At 39.5% G+C, this 23,461-nt stretch overlaps 1 protein-coding gene across 1 annotated transcript in view; it reads left to right on the top strand.

Moving 5' to 3' along the window:
* Positions 1 to 20,509, top strand: part of E2F3 (E2F transcription factor 3) — a 52,066-nt gene extending 31,557 nt beyond the window's left edge. The window contains exons 2-7 of the mRNA XM_032776985.2: positions 6,113 to 6,224; positions 11,684 to 11,903; positions 12,554 to 12,712; positions 15,553 to 15,667; positions 17,317 to 17,452; positions 18,279 to 20,509. Coding sequence (XP_032632876.1) covers positions 6,113 to 6,224; positions 11,684 to 11,903; positions 12,554 to 12,712; positions 15,553 to 15,667; positions 17,317 to 17,452; positions 18,279 to 18,544 — 1,008 coding nt within the window. The 3' untranslated portion in view covers positions 18,545 to 20,509. The remainder of the gene's footprint in view (positions 1 to 6,112; positions 6,225 to 11,683; positions 11,904 to 12,553; positions 12,713 to 15,552; positions 15,668 to 17,316; positions 17,453 to 18,278) is intronic.
* Positions 20,510 to 23,461: the final 2,952 nt, after the last annotated feature.

Below are 23,461 nucleotides of genomic sequence, written 5' to 3' on the forward strand. Positions count from 1 at the left end.
AGCACTGGCCTCTGATAGAGTATGGTTCCAGTTCTGAGCACCATACATGGAAGTCAGATTTGGACAAATTGGAGAGAATCCAGAGGAGAGTGACAAAAGGTTCAGAAAACCTGATCTATCAGGAAAAGTTAAAACACTTGTCATGTTTAGTCTTGAGAAAAGACGGGAGGAGGGGGAAGGGAGAGACCTGAAAAAGAGGAAGGTGATCAGTTGTTCTCCATGTCCACTAGAGGTTGAAAAAGAAATAATTTGCAGCAAGCGGGATTAAGGTTAGTCATTTGGAAAATGTTCTAAGTATAAAGATAGTTAAGCACTAGAATAGGCTTTCAGGGGAAGTTGCGGAATCCCATCTTTGGAGGTGTCTAAGAACAGGCTGAACACCTGTCAGGGATGATCTGGGATACTTGGTTCTGCCTCAGTGCAAGAGGCTGGATCTCTGAAGGTCCCTTCCAGCCCTGTGTCTCCATTATTCTATATTTTCTTGTCCATGCTGCCTGAGTGCCAGTAGTCACTGAAAGCAAAGGAAAGACAAGCTCCTTGCTTTCTGTTCTGATGTCCAGCCTGGAGCAGCAGTTACAGGGAAAATACTTCTGAGCCCTTGTAGCCGTAGGGAGTGTGCTCAGTTGCTCTGTGGGGATGGTATGTGTGCAATCCAGGCATATGCAGGAACTGTGAGGGGATGGAGCATGCTCAGTGAGGGAATGTAACTGCTAAAATCTGAAGTCTGTACTTAATGTATGTGAACTGCAATTTTTCAGGTTTATAACTTGGCCAGATTTGGGTGAATTTTCAGAGCGATGGCAAAAGGCACATCCTTGACAGAAAGGCCACTCCCCTGCCAAATTTAATCTTCCTGCTTGAAAGCATGGGGGCATTAGAGCACCTCTCTCTCTCTTTAATATGGGCAAAACATATTTTCCCTTAGCCTAATTCTTGGAAAAGGCTAAATTGTTTTGGCTGAAATTTTCCAAAACAATCCAGCTGTAGGCAGAAATCCCACATGTAAAATTTCAGACCAAATGGCTAGGCAAAGTTATAAATAACTGAAAACGGGCTTATAATGGAAGTGTAAGGCAATTTTAATAATAGATGGTATTTGTGGGCCTGGCTACAATCTGCAGCATAGCACTAGAAATTTATCTTTCAGCTCAGAGTGATCATTGTTTTTTCCTATAGATGTATTACTGTACTTGATTCTGTCCCCAATGGATGCTGCTAGGTCGTTTGCTTTTTTTTTTAAAATGGGGGTGTAATTCCCCTTGCTCTGCCAGAGGCAGTACAGGAGCTTTCATGTAATGCAGTTTGTTTTAAAAATAAATAAATCCTCAAATTCCTTCTGGTGGATCTTTTTATGAACTCCATGTAATCTCAGCTCCTAATACCCTATTCCTTTCTGATTGGATCTGATAATGTTTTGGAAGGGCTCCACTGATCGTTCAGGAACCCCACAGTGTGATAAATCTCAGTACTACAATGAGCCACATGGGAGAGGGGAATCATTTTCCATGTTTTTGGGGAAAAAAAAGGCTATAACCTTAGTCTAGCAGCTATTAGTGTCCATTCCCAACCTTAAAAGACCACTATGATGATAGTAACACCTGGAGCTTCTTTACCTAGCATCTTCCATCAGTTCTTTAAGATTTCTTCATATATTTTAATAATAAAATAAAGTATTTTAATAATGTAGCAGTACCTCTTGGTGCTTTCCATTTGACTGTCTTAAAGTACCTACAAAGTAAGCACGAATGATTTAGAACTTCAGCATCTCTGTGTTTTCTTCATCTTACAAATTGGAGAATAAGCATAAATATTAAGTAACTTATGCAGTGTCACAAATGGTAGAGTTGGGAATAGACCCCAGTGTAGAGATGCAAGTAGAATGAATATCCGCTGAATTTCTCTCCTGTGTGTTTCAACCACTCCTTAACAAGGACATCAGGGATCCAAATGTCTGTCTTTAACCCTATTCTCCACCACTTGAGTTAGTTTCCCTTGATTTAATATGCAGTTGCATCAAGTCTTCCTTGCTTTCACTAGAATTCCTAGGGTGTTTCTTTGGGCTCCTGTACAATTTAAGAAGCAATCTATGTACCCTATGTAAGCATCTATCAAAGCTGAAGACTTACTGACCAACTTTCAGAGGCTGATTCCTTTTTCAAACAAGCAGTCATTATTTTATTTGCAGATCGATTAATGAGGTAACTGTGGCTGCAAACTGCTGCTTCAAAAAGAGAGGCCTGACTTAAAAATCTGTTCCCTCCGTGTTTTTAGCAGGGGTCTATCCTATACTGGTTTCTCTGCATGTCTCTTGGGAGAGTTCTCTTCAATAATACTGCTCAAAGAAGCTGACCAGGATAGACATTTTATTGTTATCTGTAGGTGTGTTAACTGAGACCTGATAAAATTGTGGCGGCTTTTTTACGTTTTGTCAATAGGAAAACTTCTGAGTTAAAAATTGGCCTACACTGAAGTAGTAAGAAAGAATGGGAAAAGCTATATGAAAAAAGTGCGAGAGTATGAGCTTAATATGATCTTGAAGGAAAACTGCCTTTTTCTAGTTAGTCAAATATTATCTTCTTCACTTCTAAAACAAAGGGCAAATTATTGTCCCTTGCAGAAAACCCAAGTATACAAGTTTTGTATGGAAGACAGGGGAAACAGAGTGTCCTCTGCCCCACCTAAAGCTGAAGTGAAGAGTAGCTCTGGCCAGCTATGTATTGTTGGTCTTTGTAGTTTGTGAAGTAATGTAACTTCTTTACCAGAACTCCCTTCAATGCAGCTTGAGGGAGCACTGCCCTACAGCATGTCCAGTGGTGTACACTAGGGTCAGTGTTTTGTACACATTCTCTTCTTGGCCTGTCACTTCTTTTAGTGGAACTATAGAGATTCCAGTGCTCTTTGGACCTTGAATGCCCATGAAAGGATTGCAGGATTTGCCTGTTAACCAGATGAGATACAATGACCGAATTTTCCCCTCCAAATAGTTATATGGTGTTACATTCTGAGGTGCAATCCAGACCAGCGAAGGGTTGTTTCATACCAGCCACACAACCATGGATGCCTCACAGCATTTTGCTGTTGTAGCTCCCAACCTGGACCACTCACAAACAGACTACCACCATGCAGGTCACACCCTGAGTGTCGGTGTATAGCTACAGCGCTGGTCCACCAACTCTGATCCCAGTAGCCTGTTAGCCACATTCCAGTCACAATCTGGCTTCCAGCAGCTCTGGTTACTACTTGCAGGGTAACCCCAACATACTCAGAGTCTAGAATTTTCTCCCTCTCCTGGAGAGTTCAGATATTAAAGGTCCGTTGCCCTTTAAAGAGTCAGTATTCAACAGTATGAGCAATGAAACCCTTGGCCTACAGATTTACTACAATAGAGGAAACAGAGAGAACACTATTTCTACCACTTTTGGATCTTTATCAAATATGAGATATGCAAAAATACACTTCCCATCTGAAGTATAATATGTCTGGCTTGCAATTAAAACAGTCTAAAAAAGGATTTTCTGAAACTGCTTCTTAAAATACCTATTTACCAAGCTGTTTTACTCTTCTGAATATCCAGAAAATGTTTTTAAAAGTCTTATTCCATATCCTATACAAATATTTTATGTTCTCCAAAATAACTCTCTGAAGTAGTATCTGTGCTAATTGCCAGAGATCCATAGTCCTGCTCTGCCTATGTATACATATAGTCCTATATAGTCAGTCTTAATGAAACTGACAAGACCATTCTGCTATTTTAAACACCTCCTGAAAAACACACAAACATGCAGTACTATTGGAAGTAGCTAAAAGATGCTGTTTGAATAACCATGGTTGGTATGTAGTAATATAAAGTTCAGAGGAGAAGGCTGTAGAGTGTTAGCAGGCAAGTCCTTTAAAGAAAGCTCTTATTTGCTATATATTCTTAGATATGCTTATGTAAACCTCCTGGTGGCTACGGCCACTACAAATTTCTAAATTGTTTTCCCTAAAATATTTACGAAATCTGTGGGGCTGGGGAAAGAGCGAGACGAGGATTAGTAGCAAATTCATTCCACACAAAACATGTGTTGATGTTTAAAACTATTCAATAATATAATTGTTGTTTCATGAAGTGTTGTCTTAAAAAAAAAAAAAAAAAAAAAATTCTTCCCACCACATATTCCTGAGATCTTTCATTCTATTTTTTAACACAATCCCTCTGGCCTGGTTTTGCTGTATCCTGAAACGTCTCCCTTTCTCTCCCTGCCTGCCTCCCTCCATCCCAGAGTTCTCAGATGAAGAAACAAAAATTTAAAAAAACAAGTGAGTTTTATCTCATTCCTGTGTAATATCTTTGTCAAATTAATCCAGTCACACAGGCTAAAGTCTATTAGCGGGATGTTTCTGTTAACAACAACATTTTAAATGGCCAGGCTTGGGACTGCAGTTAATGCCCTACTGAGATGAACAGAGGTAACTCAGACCTTTCTAGAGAGCTGTTATTTCAGGATGTCTGGCTGCAGCAGCATAATTTTGTCTGTGCTTGTGAGGAAATGTAGGATAGCTCACTTGCAGTTATGTCGTCTGTGAATTAGTCTCCTACCCTCTCAACTCAAAGATAAATATAACTCGGAGCAGCTTGTGAATTGTGTGTCTGTGTTGTGGGGTAAGATGAACCTCTGTGCCCTGACTCTAATGTTAATGAGCCTTAGGTTCACAAAGGGAGTCCAACACAAAGATGTCAGGTATCAAAAAGTAAATACAAATTGAATATATTTTGAGATCTCTGAGACAAACCAGTAATAAAATGCACACATTAAAAAAAAAAAAAAAAAGAAGAAAAATATCACTATTTACAGCTCCATAATGGAATGTGCTGTCCTGCTTTGTCCCAGAGCAGCTCTTACTAGGATACAGTTCTCTGGTGTTAGATTATTTGTCAGTCTGTTTTAAATAAAGTACTCTGAATCATAAAATCTAGTTGTATTAGCCCCATTTTTTGGAAACAGCTATGCAGGCAAATTTTGTTAGAAATAGGTTTTACCTTCCCACTTCAAGTTAATGCTCCTCTTATTATTAGGATAATGAATCAGCTATCCCCAGGTCCAATTTCAGTGGCGCATGGCATGAAATAGCTTCCAAAATTAATAGTTCAGGTATCTACGAACAGGATTCACACTGATGATGATGTTTTATGTTGTTTGTCTCTTTATATTGCTATCTAATTCAGCAGAGCAGTCTTGTCAGAGTTTCAGCCATCTCTTTCATTTCTTGCAAGGTTGTACACAGCTTTACTTCTTCATAAGTGAACATATTGGGCAGAGAGTCTTCAGACAGCCTTTTTCTGATGCTGTCACTGGTCCATTTTCTCCAGTCTGGGTTTCAGAATAAATTTTTGTGTGTTCTAGTTCACTTGGTAGGCTAAACTGAATGGTTGTCTTCTTGATTTAAGGCAAAAATAATCCAAGATGATGGTAAGACTCTTTCAAGATGGCCAGATTTCCTTCTTTCTCCCATGCTTAGACATTTTACTTCTTGGTGCCATGTTCATTGTAGCATTACTGTAACTTTATTGGTATTTATGAACTCATAGCTACCAAGTCAGATGGTGCATGTGAAATCTAATTTACACAAATATAACTTGGCGCAGTCTTCTGAAGATGCACGGAATCCTAAAAAAAGTTTCACTAAAAATGTAGCTGTACAAATAAGTCATTGTGTGTATTTGTGAGCTCACTCTGAATGTTAAACTCTGTGCTGTAACTAGAACTCTTAATACAGTGATAGATAGAAATATTTTTAGATCTTTGACATAGTCCAAGAAAGTCAAACTTCAATAGATGCTATCCTAGAAATATGTCCCTAACTCAGTTTTCTTTTAAAATTAAAAGATCTACTTGCTTATTCAAATGTAGCTATCATTGTGACCTTTAAGTAAAATATTAAAATTGTTTTAAGGTGCCAGTAGACTTTCATACCATAGTGATGAGTGTGGAATAAGAACCTAGATAGACAGGTTGCTGGGTAAAGTTCTCTTCCTCTGTCCGTCCCCTCCCCCAGTTCTCCATTATTCTGTGCTTTGTAAAGTACAATGTACTTTTGACACTCCATCAATACAAAATTTGCTTTTTAACAGGCAAAGCGAAGGCTGGAACTAGGAGAAAGTGGTCACCAATATCTTGCTGAAGGATTAAAAACCCCAAAAGGAAAAGGAAGAGCTGCAACAAGAAGTCCAGATAGTCCAAAAAGTAAGGAAACTTTTGTTATGCTCTGTGGTGTGGGGCTTAAAGCTATTTGGACTTCCTTTACAATGTCTTTTCCTAAAAACCCAACAGCCAAAGGCCTTGTCTGTAGAGGAACATTCAAGAAAATTAATCCAAATTAATTAAAGATGCGCATTTAAAGCAGATGACTTAAACTAGTGGCTCTCAACCTTTCCAGACTATTGTATCCCTTTCAGGAGTGAGTTGTCTTGTTTACCCCTGAGTTTCACCTCACTTAAAAACTACTGGCTTACAAAATCAAGACAAAAAAAAATACAAAAATGTCACAGCACACTGTTACTGAAAAATTGCTTACTTTCTCATTTTTACCATATCATTATAAAATAAATCAATTGGAATATAAATATTGTACAGTACTTATATTTCAGTGTATAGAATATAGAGCAGTATAAACAAGTAATTGTCTCTATGAAATTTTAGCTTGTACTGACTTTGCTAGTGTTTTTATATAGTCTGTTGTAAAACTAGGCAAATATCTAGATGAGTTGATGTACTCTCTGGAAGACCTCTGTGTACCCCCGGGGTATGCCTACCCCTGATTGAGAACCACTGAGTTAAACCACATTAAACCTGTTTAGCTTCATTTAAAACAAATGAAGGCCTCTTTAATTCTGAATGAGGCTGTACACAAAGGGGTTTAATGTGGCCTCACTAATCTGCTTTAAATTCACATCTTTAGTTAATTTGGATTAGCTCACCTTAGTGTCCCTGTGTAGACCCTGAATCTGCCAAAGGATTAGGTACAAATTGCCTCCTTTTGTGAGTGGGTGGATGAATATATCTCCATAGGAAAGACAGAATATTCTTCAAATTATTTCAGGATACTGTTAGTGCCCACTTCTAGGTTAGATTTCAGATTGACTAAGACTTTGTCTACACTACAACTTTTGTTGGTAAAACTTTTTTGTGGGTCAGAGATGTGAGAAAACACTCCTGACCAACGTAAACTTCACCAGAAAAAGCGCTGTGTTTGCAGGAGAGGATCTCCTGCAGACCTGGATAATGCCGGTCATTGGGAGTGGTTTAATTATGCTGGCATGAGAGCTCTCTCCTGCCAGTGAAGAGGGGCTACAGGAGAGACCTTACAGCAGCAGAACTGTAGCAGTACAGCTGTTCTGCCATAAGGTCTGTAAAGTAGATATAGCCTGACTTTTACAATTAGATGTGGGAACGTAGACACTGCCATACTGGATCAGGCCAGTGATCCATCTTGTGTAGAGCCTTCTCAGAGAGTAGCTGGTACCGGAAGCTTTGAAAGAAGGTGCAAGAAACCCAATAGTGGAAAACTGTGGTATAATCTGCCCATAGGGGAATCATCTTCTTAACCCTTTTTGGTTACTGGCTGCCTTATTGCCCTGATGCAAGAGTTTGAAATATTTTGTATTCTCTATATCTTCAGAGATTACAAGACCAACAAAACCAGCACCAAATATTAGAAATAGTTTGGAATATTACTTAGTTCTTCAAGTGCTTGCTCATGGCAATTCCAAAGTACACGTGTGCTTGTCCCGAGCATGGCTGCCAGAAAAATTTTCTCTCAGTGGTATCTGTCAGGTTGAGCTCTGGTGCCCCGTGCGTTAACACACTCATAGTGTCAGTATAAAGGGTCCCACCGACCTGCATCCCTCAGTTCCTCCTTACCACCTGCAACAGTCACTGAAACTACCTCGTCCTTATATTTGCAAGTACACCTTCAGTGGACTTCATTTCTACTTGGTGTATATTGTTACCATTATTGTATTTGTTAGAACAGTTGGTTAGGTTAACAAACCCCACTTTGTAGCACTCAGTACTTCAGCCTCTGTAAGGAGTGCCCTGGCGATTCTTAGGGAATCTCAGCACCAGTCGTCACCCCCGGCACTGAGAACGGACATTGTTTCTGCTTCTCAGGAACCTCAGCACCCTCCGTCATCTCCGGCACCAAAGAAAACCATTCCAGCCAGGGAGGTTCAGGTCTACCCTTACCTTGACTGGCTGATCAGAGGTTGCATCAAGACCCAGATGGAGACAAATGTAAAGTTAATGCAGTCAATTTTCCAGGACTTAGATCTGTTGATAAATATCCAGAAGTCTACTCTTTCCTCCGTTCGAAGGACAGAATTCATCCTGGCGATTCTCGACTTGGTGCAAGCCAGAGCCTTCCTCCTGGAAGCCCAGTTCTGAGCAGCAGGGCGCTCATAGAAGCCTCAGAAACCACCCCATCACCATCACAAGAAACTGCCTAAAGTTCCTAGGCCATATGGCTTCATGCACCTGTGTGGTGCAAAATGCGAGGCTGCAGCTCAGACTTCTTCAGGCTTGTTTGGTGTGTGCACTGGGCTGACATCACTTAGACATGGTCATCGCACTTCCTCCACCAGTGATCACCTCCCTTCTTTAGTGGTTGGTTCCATGGACAGTGTGTGCAGGGGTCCCATTCTCGAGACCCCAACCATGAATGTGACTCATCACAGACACTTCAACGATGGGCTGGGGAGCTCACTTGGGGCCCTTTAGAACTCAGGGCCCCTCGCTACGCATCAACGTCAGGGAGCTCAGGATGGTTCACCAAGCCTGCCAGGCATTCCAACCCCTCCTGAAGAGCAAGTGTGTTTTGGTTCTTACAGAGAACACAATAGTGATGTTATATGTAAACAGGCAGGGTAGAGCACATTCCTCTCACCTGTTCCAGGAAACTCTTTTCTTGTGAGAATTTTCAGTAGCCCACTCGATCCATCTTAAAGACTCCTATCTCCAGGGGTCATAGAACTAGCTAGTGGATCACCTCAGCAGATCCTTCTCCAATGGTCATCCGTCCAGATGTCGGGAAAGCCATCTTCCAGAAGTTGGGGACTTTCCAGGTAGATCTGCTCATGATGAGGCACAACAGGACTTGGAGAGATTATACCCCCAGGTACAGCAGCCACTCCTCCTAGGACCTCAACTTGGTGTTGGCCAGGCTAATGGGACCTCTATTTGAACCACTGGCAACATGGGTGGCAGATATAATAGGCTAAGGGACATTGCAGGGTTCGGCAGGGGGAGTCCAGAGAGATTACTGATGAACCCAGGAAGCTGAATACCAGATACCACCTCCTCAGCCGCTCGCGGAACCTGTGTGGGGTATAATGAAAGCGCAAGTTCTTTGGGAAGAGTCGCTGCAGCTTTTTCCAGGTGGCTTGGGGTCTGGGGAGGGGAGAGTAGGGGAGGCGTGGCTGGCCCAGGGCTCCTCCAGGCAAGGGTTGTGTGTGCACTCAGGGCTTTTCCAGGTGGGGTGAGGGGGGAGAGGGTCATTGCTCTGGCCGCAGGGCGGGGGGGGAGGGGGCCTTGAGGCTTCTGATGCAGGGGAGATAGGGGGCTCACGTCTATGGCCCAGTGGGGTGGTGATGGGAGGACACGGACAGAAGGGGTGAGCTTGAGGCTAGCGTTCCTCCTCTGCTTATCCTGGAAGGTGGCCTTCCTGGTGGCCATTACTTCTACCAGAAGGGTCTTGGAGATCTGAGCCCTTTCATCGGAACCACCATATATGGTCATTTTCAAGGATAAGGTTCAATTGTGGCCGCATCTGGCCTTCCTTCTAAAGGGGGGTCTCACAAGTCCATTGTAACCAGGATGTCTTCCTACCAGTCTTCTATCCGAAACCGCAAGTCAACAGAGAGGAACAGAGACTCCACTTGCTGGATGTCAGGTGTGCACTAGCTTTCTACATAGAAAGGACTAAGTCATTTCGAAAATCTATTCAGCTTTTTGTAGTCATTGCCTTTCATTCTGTCTGCCTTCCAGTCTCGGCACAGAGAATTTCTTTGTGAATCACTTCCTATATCCACACATGCCATGACCTGGTGAAGGACCCCGCTCCTCTTACCCTGATGGCGCATTCTACAAGGGCTCAAGCATCTTTTAGCAGTGTTTGTGGCTCAAGTTCCTATACAGGATATGCATAGAGCGGCAGCATGGTCGTGTCAGTCCACACTTCTCATTACGCCATCACCCAGCAGGCTAGAGACGACTCAGGTTTCAGCTGAGTGGTATTACAATCAGCACGCCAATGAACTCCGAACCCTCGACCTGTGCAACTAGTTGGGAGTCACCTACTTAGGCACTGACATGAGCAATCACTCAAAGGAGAAAAATGTTACTGACCTTTCGTAATGGTTGTTCTTCGAGATGTGTTGCTCAGATCCATTCCACCCGCGCCCCTGGCCTGCCTCTCTGTCAGATTAGCTGATGAGAAGGAACTGAAGGGGCTACAGGTCAACGGGCCCCTTGATACTGGTGCTATGAGCGCACGACCCCAGAGAGCATCAAAAGCTGACCTGACAGATACCACTAAGGGAAAAACTTTCTGGCTGTGGTGCTCAGGGCAAGCACACACCTACTTTGGAATGGCCATGAGCAACACGTCTCCAAGAACAACAGTTATGAAAGGTTAGTAACACCTTTCTATTCTGGACCAAATATTTAAATTGGCCTCTGAAAACGCATCTATGAAATGAATAGATGCCACCATTTGTTCATCAAAAAAACCACTTAGTTAAGAACATAACATAACATAAGAACATAAGTTATTGCCTGTACAAATATAGATTTATTTTGCAGTTACAATTGTGTGCCACTGCAAAACTTGTTAATTAATTTTCTAGACATATAGAAAATATGTCCCCCTCGTCTTCCAGTGAGAGGAAGTTAGTTGCTGATTCGTACAGCACTCTTCCCTCACTACCCTCACATCATTGTGAGGGTAGTGAGGGCAAATTGGGGGAAAAGTCTGTACTTTACTGGTTTTAAGGAGTTGTTATAAGGTTAAGGAGAAATAATATATAGCCTTGGATGCATGATTATTAACTGTCTGTCTTGTAAATGTGGTGTAAATCTCATTGATTCATGTGAGTCATCTGTACATTAGGGAAACTGTCATTTGGTACACCTACTGAAGAGCACCAAAGTTATGGTTAATTGCCTGTGAAACCCTTAAGTTTCCTTAAGTTTTCTGTTACCTTAAAAGAGGGACAATCAACCCATGAACAAAACTGGCTAGCAGCCTGATAAAGGGTAGGTAGTTGGTGTTGCTGCCAAGACAAAAATATACCGAAATATTGTTAAATTACGTTGCCATACTTTGCATAGTCTTAAACTTTCATTATGCATTATCCATTAAGCTAATGAGAAGTACACATGTGAACTTTTTTAAAATTGAGTCCATGTGCCTTGATCATTGGAGAGATACACTATGAAACCATATAAATATCCAATGGTAGGTTTTGTGCTAATGTGGAAGTTTAAGAGCTTTCTGTAGTAAAATATGTAGGAAGTTTCTGCAAAACATATTTTGTTGCTTGAGATACTCTGTTTCAAAACTGAAATGGGAAACCTGATTTGAACAGTGGCTAACAAACTTGTTTCTTTTCTCCTCATTCCTTTTTTATATTCGTTTTTCTTCCAAGCTCCAAAATCTCCTTCAGAAAAGACTCGGTATGATACATCACTTGGTCTTCTCACAAAGAAGTTCATTCAGCTGCTGAGCCAGTCCCCAGATGGGGTTGTAGATTTGAACAGAGCAGCAGAGGTCCTCAAGGTGCAGAAACGGAGAATTTATGATATCACCAATGTACTGGAAGGCATCCATCTCATTAAGAAGAAATCCAAAAACAACATTCAGTGGATGTGAGTATTCACCATTCTTCTCCAGCTGATTGCATTGTTGTAAAGTGGCAGTGTTTCCCGTCTCTGCTTCCAGCCTTGCACTCCTGCTCCCAGCAGTTGTCCAACAGACTTTCCAAAAATAGAATGGCCTTTTAATGTTATTTACTTGAGATAAAAACAACAAGGAGTCCTTTTGGCACCTTAGAGACCAACCAAATTTATTTGGGCATAAGCTTTCGTGGGCTAAACCCCACTTCATCAGATAGGTTTTAGCCCATGAAAGCTTATGCCCAAATACATTTGTTAGTCTCTAAGGTGCCACAAGGATACCTCGTTGTTTTTGGTGATACAGACTAACACGGCTACCACTCTGAAACCTGTTACTTAAGATAATTTTTTAATATCTGATAGGCCTCTCATAAGGAAATTCTGGTATTGAATGGTGCCACAATATAAGGTGCCTCCTCTGAGAAGCTTGGTTTATATTGGCATCCTTTAAGCTGCTTTAGGGGATGAAGGCTGCAGTAATCAAGGCTTGTAACTTAAAGACACACCTCTTCTTTTTTTTTTTTTTTTTTTCTTTTTTTTTCTTTCCTTGCTCCCTTCCTCCTACAGTGTAGTTTTGAGTTGTAATAATGATTACAAAGACCCTGCCTTCTTTGGATTTGTAGGGGCTGCAGTCTATCTGATGATGGGGGCACGATGGCACAGTGTCAAGGCCTGTCAAAGGAGGTGACTGAACTCAGTCAGGAAGAGAAGAAACTGGACGAATTGATCCAAAGTTGCACCCTGGATCTCAAGTTGCTAACAGAGGATTCGGAGAATCAGAGATATCCTTTATGCCATCATTTCCAAATGTCGTTAACCTCCTTGCTGCTAGAGTAAGAGTTAGGAAGACTCTTCAAAATAGAGATAAGTGACACAGCACCGAAAATTCATTCCAAAAGGTAACAGTTTTCTGTGACTTAATGCAGATGTCGCTAAGAAAGCACTTACATCAATTATAAAATTAAACATTTAACATTTCTGGAGCATATAAGAAATGTTAATGTATGAAGAGGTCCCAAAATATCCATCTTTAGATGAAGTAGTAGGACCAAGAGTTCAGCAGTTTTATTACAGTGCACTGAAGACAAAACATTAAGTTCAAGCATGTCTTTTAAAACACTGTTCTCATTTTACAATTTTGAACCCAGATCAAAACCCACTTTTTGCAAACATAAGCTAAGTTTTTGTGTACGTATTTTTATATTACTACCTAGATCTTGTATATATGCACATATTTATTGCTTAACGTATGCAAATAGATTAATATGTATATAAAGAGTACAAAAAAACCAAATACAAGCAATTGAACTCTAGGAAGGCAAAGGCTGAACCTGCCTTTGTTTGCAACTTACCTTATTGTTTCCTAACCTCTAGATACTATGGGGATATATAACCCAAGCTAGATATATTTTAAATATAAGTTACTAATTTTAATAGCAGTGGTGAGCTGCAGAAGATTAATATATTTTCCAATATTCATATGTCTGTGAGGAACAGGTTAATCCTAAAAGGTATCGTGGCTTTTACTGGACATGTCACCCATTGATATATGATGAAGATCTTTATTACATACTGTAGTTGATTTTTCAAAAGTCAACATTTGATATCAGTGACATGTGAAAAACTGCACTTAGTCTTTTTTTTAAGGATAGGAAGTAACATTTACTGTGTCAATGTTGATTTTTTTTAATTATGACAATTGTGGAAACATCGACATTTGAATGTATTTGATCAGTGAATTTATAAGCCAGGAAATGTACCATGATATAAAATAGCAGTGCTGCTGTAAAGTAAATTCATAGTTCCTTCCAATGGATACCGATGTGAAAGCACAGAAACGCTAAACACAGGGTTGATCCTGACTTTGTCTCAGTAAAATCTGTTGCCTACCATGGTGAAGGCGGACGAAGAATGACTGTTACTGTCTGCTACTGTAGCTGAGAAGCTTGTTTTATTAGCTTTTCTCTTTTTGCTCCTATTCTCAGAGAACAGACTTGTTTGGTTTTTTTATTTTTTTGTGTGAGGTGGTATCTGGACACTGTTCAAGACCAGGCTGCATGGGTTATATACTCCTGTAGTGATGGCAGTAGAATTGGAGAGTAACTTAGTGATAATATTATCTTAGGTTTATTGGAATAAGACCAGCCTTTGTTTTTGTTTCTCCAACAAAGGAAATTGCCTTCCTGCTTGTCAACTAACTAAACTGTAAGAGAATTTTCAGGTCGTCTTGAAAGCAGTAAGAGGGACTAGATGGCTTATAAAATTGGTTAATGTGATATATAGCCTTTCACCTGTAGGATGCCAGTTCAATTTCAATCTAAATCTGTTGCGAAAGAAAGTTGATTTGGTGCTTTCATTTAAATTTGCATCTGATACAAAACCACTATGCACTTTGCCTTTCCTGGAAATCTCAGTAGAGAGGCAAAAGATTTGAATGAGCATGATGGCAGAGCTACCATCTCACTTCCATAGGTGTTCAGTCTGTTAGTTTTGAGATACATTGGTGGTATGGAGTTGGGGCAATTAGTACTGTTCCATTATACTGCACTCTGGTCATAATTTAAAGTTCAGATCTACCAAAAATTAATACATAGTAGTAACTCTCATCATAAATTTTCACTTCTGCAGTACAAAGAGTGTGATAGGTTTTTCACAGGCAAAAATGAAGACCCTGAAACACTTGTCTGCTGACAGTAGTTATTTCCTATACTGAGCAGTGAGTAATACTGAGATACCACAGTGTGGTGACTTAGCAAAATGTATTAATGTTGACCACTGTAATGTTCTATATATAAACTGCAAACATCATTTCCCAGAGCTTAAATATGACACTTTTATGTGCACTAAATTAAAAAAAAGTAAAATCAGTTGTTTATTTCTTTTTTACTTTCCTCCTTTCCAAAGGGGCATTAGATGAGATTGCTCTAAGCATTTTTATGTCTGGGAACACACAAAATGATGTGCATCACTTTATTATAACTTCTACGAACCTGGATGATTGCCTGGAAAACCTAGGATATAAAAACACAGAATATATTGTCACAGTAATAAAAGAAAATGATAGATGCCACTCCTTGAGAAATAATTACTAAAAAAATTAATTTGTACTGAAATTACAGTATGGGTGATTGAATGTTACATTTAAAATTATTGGCGGGGGGGCAGAGTGGAAGGTGAGAGAGTGCATTTGTCTGTGTTTGCAAATTATCTTAAATTTCTTTTGAGTTCCCAATTCTGTGTAACTGGTTTGCAAGTATGTTGGAATTTTCTGTGCACGCATGTGTACACACACACGCAGCTGGAAACAGCAGCACCCAGATGCAAGTGGAAATATCTTTTGTCATTGAATAGTGGCCCAACTGTTTTGAAGGCACAGTACTGACATGCTTTGGTTAGAATCTCAACTGGTCCTTATTTGCCTGAAGGTTAGTAGCTACAAGGAATGGTTTCCAGTGTTGGGGAGAATACTGTACTGTAATTAAAATAGGGGTGAGGAGGACCAATGTGGAGATTAACTGGGAACAAAGCTTGTAGAAACAATTATTTTTTGCAGAAACATTTTTTTTCTTTTAATGTGAATATGCTGCATCTTTGATTGGAAGGACTCCTTAACACTGATTACATTAGCTTATGTTACATATCAAGATATTCGAAAAATTAATGGCCTTAAAGACCAAACTGTTATAGTTGTGAAAGCACCTCCAGAAACCAGACTTGAAGTGCCTGACCCAGTGGAGGTAAGAGTACCGTAGCGTCTCTTGTTGCATAATGTAATTTTTTAACTACAAATGGAGGATGTGTGTCTGTGCTTGCCTGCGGCATCTGAAATGCTTGTCTTTAAGTTGGATGATGTTGAGATGTCTTGAGCACTTTGGGGATGTTGTCAAAATCGATGAGAACTATATAATCAGAAACTGCCATTTACATAACTCAGATACTCTTATATTTCTTCTTCTCTCCTGCACTCTTGCAGTTGTATCCTTTTGATTCTCATACTCTCAAGTCCAGCTCCCTCTTCAACTAATTCATGCTACTTTTGAATGCAAAACATGATTAGCACGAGGAACTTTTGTCGAATAGTGTAGTAGGTACCTTTAAAAGAAGAATGTCAAACTGCCTGATTTTGAATGTTCTAATGCCCCTTAGGTTGCTAATAATGAACTGCAGCTTTGACAAGCTCCACTTGCTTGAGGGGAAGTGATTCTTTTTCAATTGTGAAGTTAATATTTGTGTGTTTCATCGTAATAGGAAGGGTGACTGACTAGGTACATTTTCACAAAAAAAAATCCTAGACTGATGTAATGAAAGAGAAAAATACTAACGTCTCAAGATGAGGTGGGAATTTTAAACTCAGAAGAAGGTTCTTACAGAATCAGTCTGGTATAAGACAGTGGCATTTGCTTTGTTAAGAGGAGCAAGGGATTCAATCACTATGCAGATGAAATACAAGCTGAAAAACTTTTTTTTAATATGTGAAAAGGCATCTCTGCCATGCCCTTTGTCAGAAACCTTTTAAATAAATCAAACTATAATACGCTATTCTGTGACCTGCACTGTAAATCCCATCCTATCATAAAGCAACAGGTTATAACTATTGTGACCAAGTATTAAGAGTCCAATCCCCTTTATATGTACATCACTATAACATAACACAGAAATTGGTGAACTTCTAAGGCTTGGTCTACACTATAGAGTAAGGTCGATATAAGGCAGCTTATATCAACCGAACTCTGTATGTGTCTACACTAAAATGTCCTTCCCGCCAATATAAGTTACCCAGTATACCGACCTAATAACTCCACCTTTGCAAGAGGTGTAGTGTTTAAGTTGATATAGTTAGGATGAGGCAGTGTCTTTGTAGACACTGAGTTGTTTACACTGCCTGTTGCTGCCCAGGGGCTGATGGCTGGAGCGCTGCCTGAGGGCTGATGGCTCAGGCTGTCAGTGCTTCCCAATTCCCCACTTAAGTTGGGGCAAGCATTCCTGGTGAGGACGTGCACCACCTAGAGAAGGAACATAGTGTGGACCTAAAGAGCCAATTTAATTACTGGATTGGCTGGAGGTTGATCTAACTTGAGACGATTTAAATTTGAAGCGTAGACATGCCCTAAGTTTGTTACAAAGAGGTGGGTAGCCTTAAATGCTCTCTTCCTAACTAAGAGCTTTGCCAGCAAAATCTTTCACATTATAAATATAAGGTGAAATGTAAACATGGGGATCGATGTGGAATTTGTAATGCCTCTAATCATTATACCAGAACTAAACAATGGCAACCAAAACATATCATATCATATATATATGACCTTCAGTGGTGACAGAAAGGTGACTATTATAGTGCTTGTTACCATAGAACTTTGCTGAAATTTTAAATCTTTTCTGTTAGCAGAATGCGCTGATTCATTTATCTAGTACCGAAGGACCTATTGAAGTTTATCTATGTCCAGAAGAGAATGACAGCCTCAGTCCTATTAAAACATACAATCAGGACCACAACGGAAATATCTCAAAAACAATTTCCAAAGGTAAAGTTCTCTTTCTGTTATGATGCACAAGGTCTTCAGAGTTTAACAGGAAAGTTTAACTAAAAAGTAATCTGTACAGGTGTGTGGGTTTTTTGTCTAAGCCAGAAAGATGTAAGGTTTCTAGACTGCACATTAGAAAAATGTATTTCCCCTGTTTGTCATTTGCTTATCATCGGGTTTGGTATTCGCATGTGGTATGAAACTATATGTCCTAAGTGCATCATAAATATATATAACATTGAAAATATATCTAATTTCTTATCACTTGCTGACATACAACAAAAGGCAGCAAACAAACATAATGTTTCTCATAATCGGAGGCAGAATTTTAAATTCACTTATTGTCATCTGCAGATAACCAGTGTCAGACATTGATGACATTTTATATTTATATTTATATATTTAGCCTTAAAGGTACTTAACTTTGAAATAGTCTGAGTCATTCTATGTGGCCTGTTAAGACTTTCATACATTAATAATAGGCTTACTTAGTGGATCCTATTGAAGAATTAGTGTTTTTAATTTAATTTAATTATAAATAATTGCTGACAGAGATCACTTTCTGCAGCATGATTTTGGTAAATTGTTTAGTGAATCTTAAACTGCTGTGATTGCGTTGTTACTGGACTTAGTGATATTTTTTTTCTGTTATGCTGTTTATTTTGTATAATCAGGTGAACATAACAGAAAAAGAAGGCCACCTTTTATTTGCCTTATGTTTAAATAACATGGTGAAAAATGCTCTTTGCAGCATTTAATAACTTTATCTCATCCATGCATAATATTTGAAATAATTTATTCTATCTTTTATTTTCACATCTTACAGATCTGGCTTCTGGTAACTCAGGACAAGGGGACTGCTCGGTAAATATGGCAAATCTCTCTCCATTGGCTTCTCCAACCAACCTTTTGCAGCAAACAGAGGACCAAATTCCCTCCAACTTCGAAGGGCCGTTTGTGAACTTGCTGCCTCCTCTGCTTCAGGAAGATTACCTGCTGAGCCTTGGGGAAGAAGAGGGCATCAGTGATCTTTTTGATGCTTATGATTTAGAAAAGCTTCCCTCATTGGTGGATGAATTTATATACAGCTGATTATATTTTGTTAATTATTTCCCATATAAACCATTCTTTAAAAAATGGAACCAGAATTTCTGCTGTGATTCTGTGTTGTTTTTCTCCCTCATTCCTACTCCCAAGTGTAGCATTACAGAGTCAATCACAGACTTCTGAACAATGCTGATATTTTAATGAAGTACTTGCTAGAATAGTATGAACACAACTGTAGACTCTTGCAACAAAGCCTTGTTTGACCCCAGGCTCCACGGCCTTGTGCATCAGCAAGTGGCACATCATGCAGGCAGGTGATCATAAAAGGTTCCTCTCTCACCCCCACCCCACCCCCCAAATCTCTGCTTACTGTGTACAGTGGGCTTGTGGAGAAGGGCTCAATGAACTGGTTTAGTAACAAATAGCAATTTTTAAAATTGTATTTCAAGCTGTGCCTTCTGTGGGAAACGCATGTCTTCTGAGTCTCACAACATGGATTGTACCTGCAGTAAATGTAAATAGGAAGTAATGCAAGTGTGTGAAATGGGTTTCTTCAACTCCTCCTGGGAATGTTTAAATTGCTCTCATCATGCTCAGTTTGAGCAATGTATGTGTCTCAGTTTGAGGTTAGATACTAATGTCCTTATACGTTTTTAATAAAAAATAAACTTTAAATTTAGTGTATATTACAAATATGGGCAAAGGATAAAGTTCTGCCACTTCTCATAGAAACCACAGATTTTTAAAATGCTTACATACGTGTGTGAAAGTGTTTCTATTTTTAAAATGGAACAAAAATGCACAGTTCAATTTTACTGCCCCCAGTGTGCACACTACACCTGGTACATAAATTTTTGTGGTACTAAGTGGGGCTTTGTGTTAAGTGCCTACTAGATATGCACTGTGTTTTTTCTCTCTATGGAAAATAATTTATACCAAGTTTTGTTTGTTCAGTATACCATATTTATATCAGCGGGTAATCTGCCTCTGCTTCCAGCTTTTATAATTTTCCTCGCCAGCAACACAGAGCTTTTTCCCCCAGGGCAAGAACTACATAACTGTAAGTACCACATTAACTGAATTATGTTTATTTTTTGAAACTCTTTGGTAGTATAGTAAAGCACCAATATTTATTTTTTGAAAGTGAGAGGAATTCTAATAAGTCTTAAATATACCTTCTGTTTTTGTTTAAAATGTTGCCACTTTATGGGCTAAATGTTGGTGTAGATGATGCCCCATATAATCTTTTTTTTGTTTGTATTACTGTCGTGATTATCTGACACACATAGTAAATTAGTACTATTTTGTATTGTAGTTTGCATATGATGTATGCAGGTTTTTCTGGTACCATTGAGTTGCTGCTATAAAAGCTCACATATGAAATGACTAAAAGTAAAAGTACTAGAATAAGAACTATATGACTGAGCTTTAGAATATAACAATGTATAAAATGCAACACATTAAGAACTGTTAAACAGTGTTAAGTGTGTGTTTATATGTACAAATGTGTGCATAGTTCATTAAGTGGTTATATTTAAGTTGATATATGTTGTGTACTCACACTTTAGTTATCTAGCAGATTTGTACAATAGGAATTAATTTGTAAACACTGCCAGAATATTTTCTAGCTTGTTTGTAATTTTTTAAGAGGTTTTTTGTTAAATGATGTGGATCTGTAAATAAAATTGCAGTATTTAAATTTTAGTCTTGTGGAAGAGGAAAGTAAAAGTTGTGTAAGCATGACATTTTCTGAGAGACAAGGGGGCACTTTGTGGGAAGGATAAAATTGAGACTAATAGATTATATTATTGTCTTTTTTGTTATACAGTTTTGTATAATTTAAACACTTGTCCCAATGTGTGTGGGCAAAATACTAATCTAAATTAGCTTTGCATTGTATGCTAGTTGAGAAAAAAATAAACCGTGTAAAATAATATTTAAAAAAAAAAAAAAGCTTTTATGAGTTTTGTAAATAGATTTATTAAAGGGTGACCTGTTCTCTAGCTGTGATCTTACCACTTTAAATTGATGTAATTTGAATAAATTTTGTATGGTAATGAATCAATAAAAAAGGATTTTTTAAAGAGTTTAGATTTGTATGCAGGTGTTTATTTTTGAATATTGTTTAAATTCTTGTTACTCTTGGTACTTTTAGATCAATATCATTCGTCTTAAAGAGGTCCTTCATCAGGTATAGATATTACTTTTGCTTTTTTTCTCTTTTAGTTAGTGAGAGAAACTTCTTCTGTTTATGTAGAATTGCTTTTTAATCAGTCAGGTTATATTATTTAACACCAGCAGTATTCCAATAGATTACTTGTCTGTTTAGTGCTGACAGTATACTCAGTGCTGTACAAGAGGGAAAACCAAAGACAGACCTTTTACAATCTAAAGAAAAGGCATGCACATAAGATGTGACACACTAGGAAATTGAGTGGTGGGATGACAAAGTTTTATTTTACTTAACTTTAAGCATTATGAATTCCTACTTATGGGCTTGACAGAAGAAATGGTTTTTTGGAGTAGCATGAGTATAGGTTGGTAACTTAAGGAACTGATGGGAAGACTCCCTGTTTGAATCAAGATTAATTACATTGAAGACAATGGGGGTATGTCTACACTACAAATGCAAACCCAGGCTTAGTAGAACTCAAGTTAACAGATCCAGGGTTTGTTAACTTAGGGCTTGAGCATCTACAGCCATTTGTATCCCTGGTTATGAAGCGTTGAACCCTGGGTCCAAATCTGGAGCTCTAGGATCCACAGTGCATGATGCAGGCTTCAGTCCAACCATCAATATCCCAGACTTCCTAGCACCCTTCCAAAGTGTGACCACTCTAGCCTTACACCTTTGTTCATAGTGCAGTGGGGAAGAACTTGACCATTCACCAACTTGACTCTCCAGAGGAGAGAAGGAAAGTTGGCCTATGGGATTGTGAAATACTTTTGGTGGACTCCCAGAACAAAGTCCAGTTGGGCTTGTTCTACACTGCACAGGAATAGGGCTTGAACTCAACTCGGGCTCAGACCCTCCATTCCTATGGGGTTCTAGGACCCTGGATCAGAAAGATGTGTGTGTGTGTGTAGACAATAGGGTGGTTAGGTTTGAGCCTGAGTTCAAACCCCAGGCTTATTGCAGTGTAGACATATGCTTAGCTCCCCAGTCAAGGCAGGATCTGTCTAGATGCTAGACCTGCACTAGACAGCTGATGGGTAGAATCCTGTGCTAAGTTTCTACCTGTGTAAAACAGGTCTTTGTTCCTCCTGAGACTCCAGCATCTTGGGCAAAGATGAAAAACTGAGCTTCCTGTCATGGGGGAGACTGCCTACTTGACCAAAAAGGATTGCTGACAACCATGAACAGGGTTGGATATTCCTGATAATGACCTGCTGGTTTCTCCACCGTGGCAGAGAAATGGAGGAAGAATCCTTTCATTCTTTCAGTGTCTGAGTTTAGGGTACCAGCATCTTTCCCTGCCTGCAGAAGTTTATTAATACTACATTTATCGGTCGTGGCAGTTTGCACGTTTTTCCCCCTGATTCTCATAATCTCCTTTCTGGTCCAGAGATGCACTATCCTGGAGAGAGGCCAGGACTACCACCCCTTAAAGTCTTCAGAAGCACCACAAGTGACAGCAAGCAGGAAGAACTGGTTTCGGAACATCAGCACTCAAAAATAAAAGGCTCCCTCCCAGTTCTCAGAAGGCACTTTGGAGAAGCCAGTAATCCAGCTAACAGTTACATCCATACTCTTTCCTGCTTGAAGCTGGTAATCACCTCTTTCTCTCCTCCCTGGATTCCTAGATCTCTGTTCCCTACTATGTACTCCATACTGGAGCTCTAGATGAGAGACAAAAGGGGGAAAACAGACCTCAGACTGAGGTACTGCCTTATGTCCCTAAGTGCCATTCCTGTCACAGAAGAGCACCTGGACAAATCCTGCTTCAAGCGGGGTTGTTGGTCTGAAAATGTTAAGCAGAATCTTAAATGTGACTAGCGTTCATGTTCTGGAAGCCAGGTTTCTTGGTGAAACACACCCTTTAATTACTTCTGAAGAAAGGTTTGCACTTCAGTGTGTCTTGTACAGCAAGATTTAAGAAATTTGAGGCACTGCAAAAGCACTCTTCTTGCCTTTTTCCATCTGTTTGCAGCGCCCCAAGCATACTAACAAAATTTCAACACCAGAAAAGGCCATTATGACAAGATGGCTATTGAAGTAGAGATGAACCTGAACTAAAATCCAAAATTCAGATCCAGCTTTGTAGATGGATTTGAAACCATCTCTAAAATGGCCTGAATTCATGATCTCATTTAAATTCCAGTGAGACACGATAGCTACTGATGGTTTACTCCCAGAGTCAGATGAAGGTCTAGGCATCCTCTTGTGGGAGTCACTCTAGATATTATCTGTCAAACCAATCCTTTCCAAAAGATTTATTAGGACCTGGGACAATCTCAGTAGGCTCTCAATCCAAACCTTTCAGCTGGGTTCTTTAACTAAGGTGTCTTGTGTGCTGAAACATCCTTGGCACCAGAAACTCATTCTCAAAGCTCCACTGGGATAGCTTTGGAACCTATTCATTCAGTGCTACCCCACTTATTGGTTCTGAAGATGGTTAAGACTTAATCTGAGACTAATGCCTGAATTTTTAAAATGTCCAGGGGTATAATTGACTTAAGTCATATAGGATCCAAACATTTGCATTAATGCTTTGTTTCTGAAGTCTAGTCATAAAGCTTTCCTAGGGTCTGCTCCACTATCAGCCAGGGTGGATTTGATTTAAATCATTATTTAAATCTCTAGTCAGGAAGACTATTTAATCATGGATTTCTACACAAAAGTGCATTCTTGTTGGTTGTCATAACCTTAATACATATTCTTCACAACTTAGAGATAGATGTAGGTTTCATTTTTAGAAGGTATACACTATACCAGGGGTTGGCAACCTTTCAGAAGTGCTA

Source organism: Chelonoidis abingdonii, chromosome 2 (genome assembly GCF_003597395.2).
Source record: "Chelonoidis abingdonii isolate Lonesome George chromosome 2, CheloAbing_2.0, whole genome shotgun sequence".
Classification (NCBI taxonomy): Eukaryota; Metazoa; Chordata; order Testudines; family Testudinidae; genus Chelonoidis; species Chelonoidis abingdonii.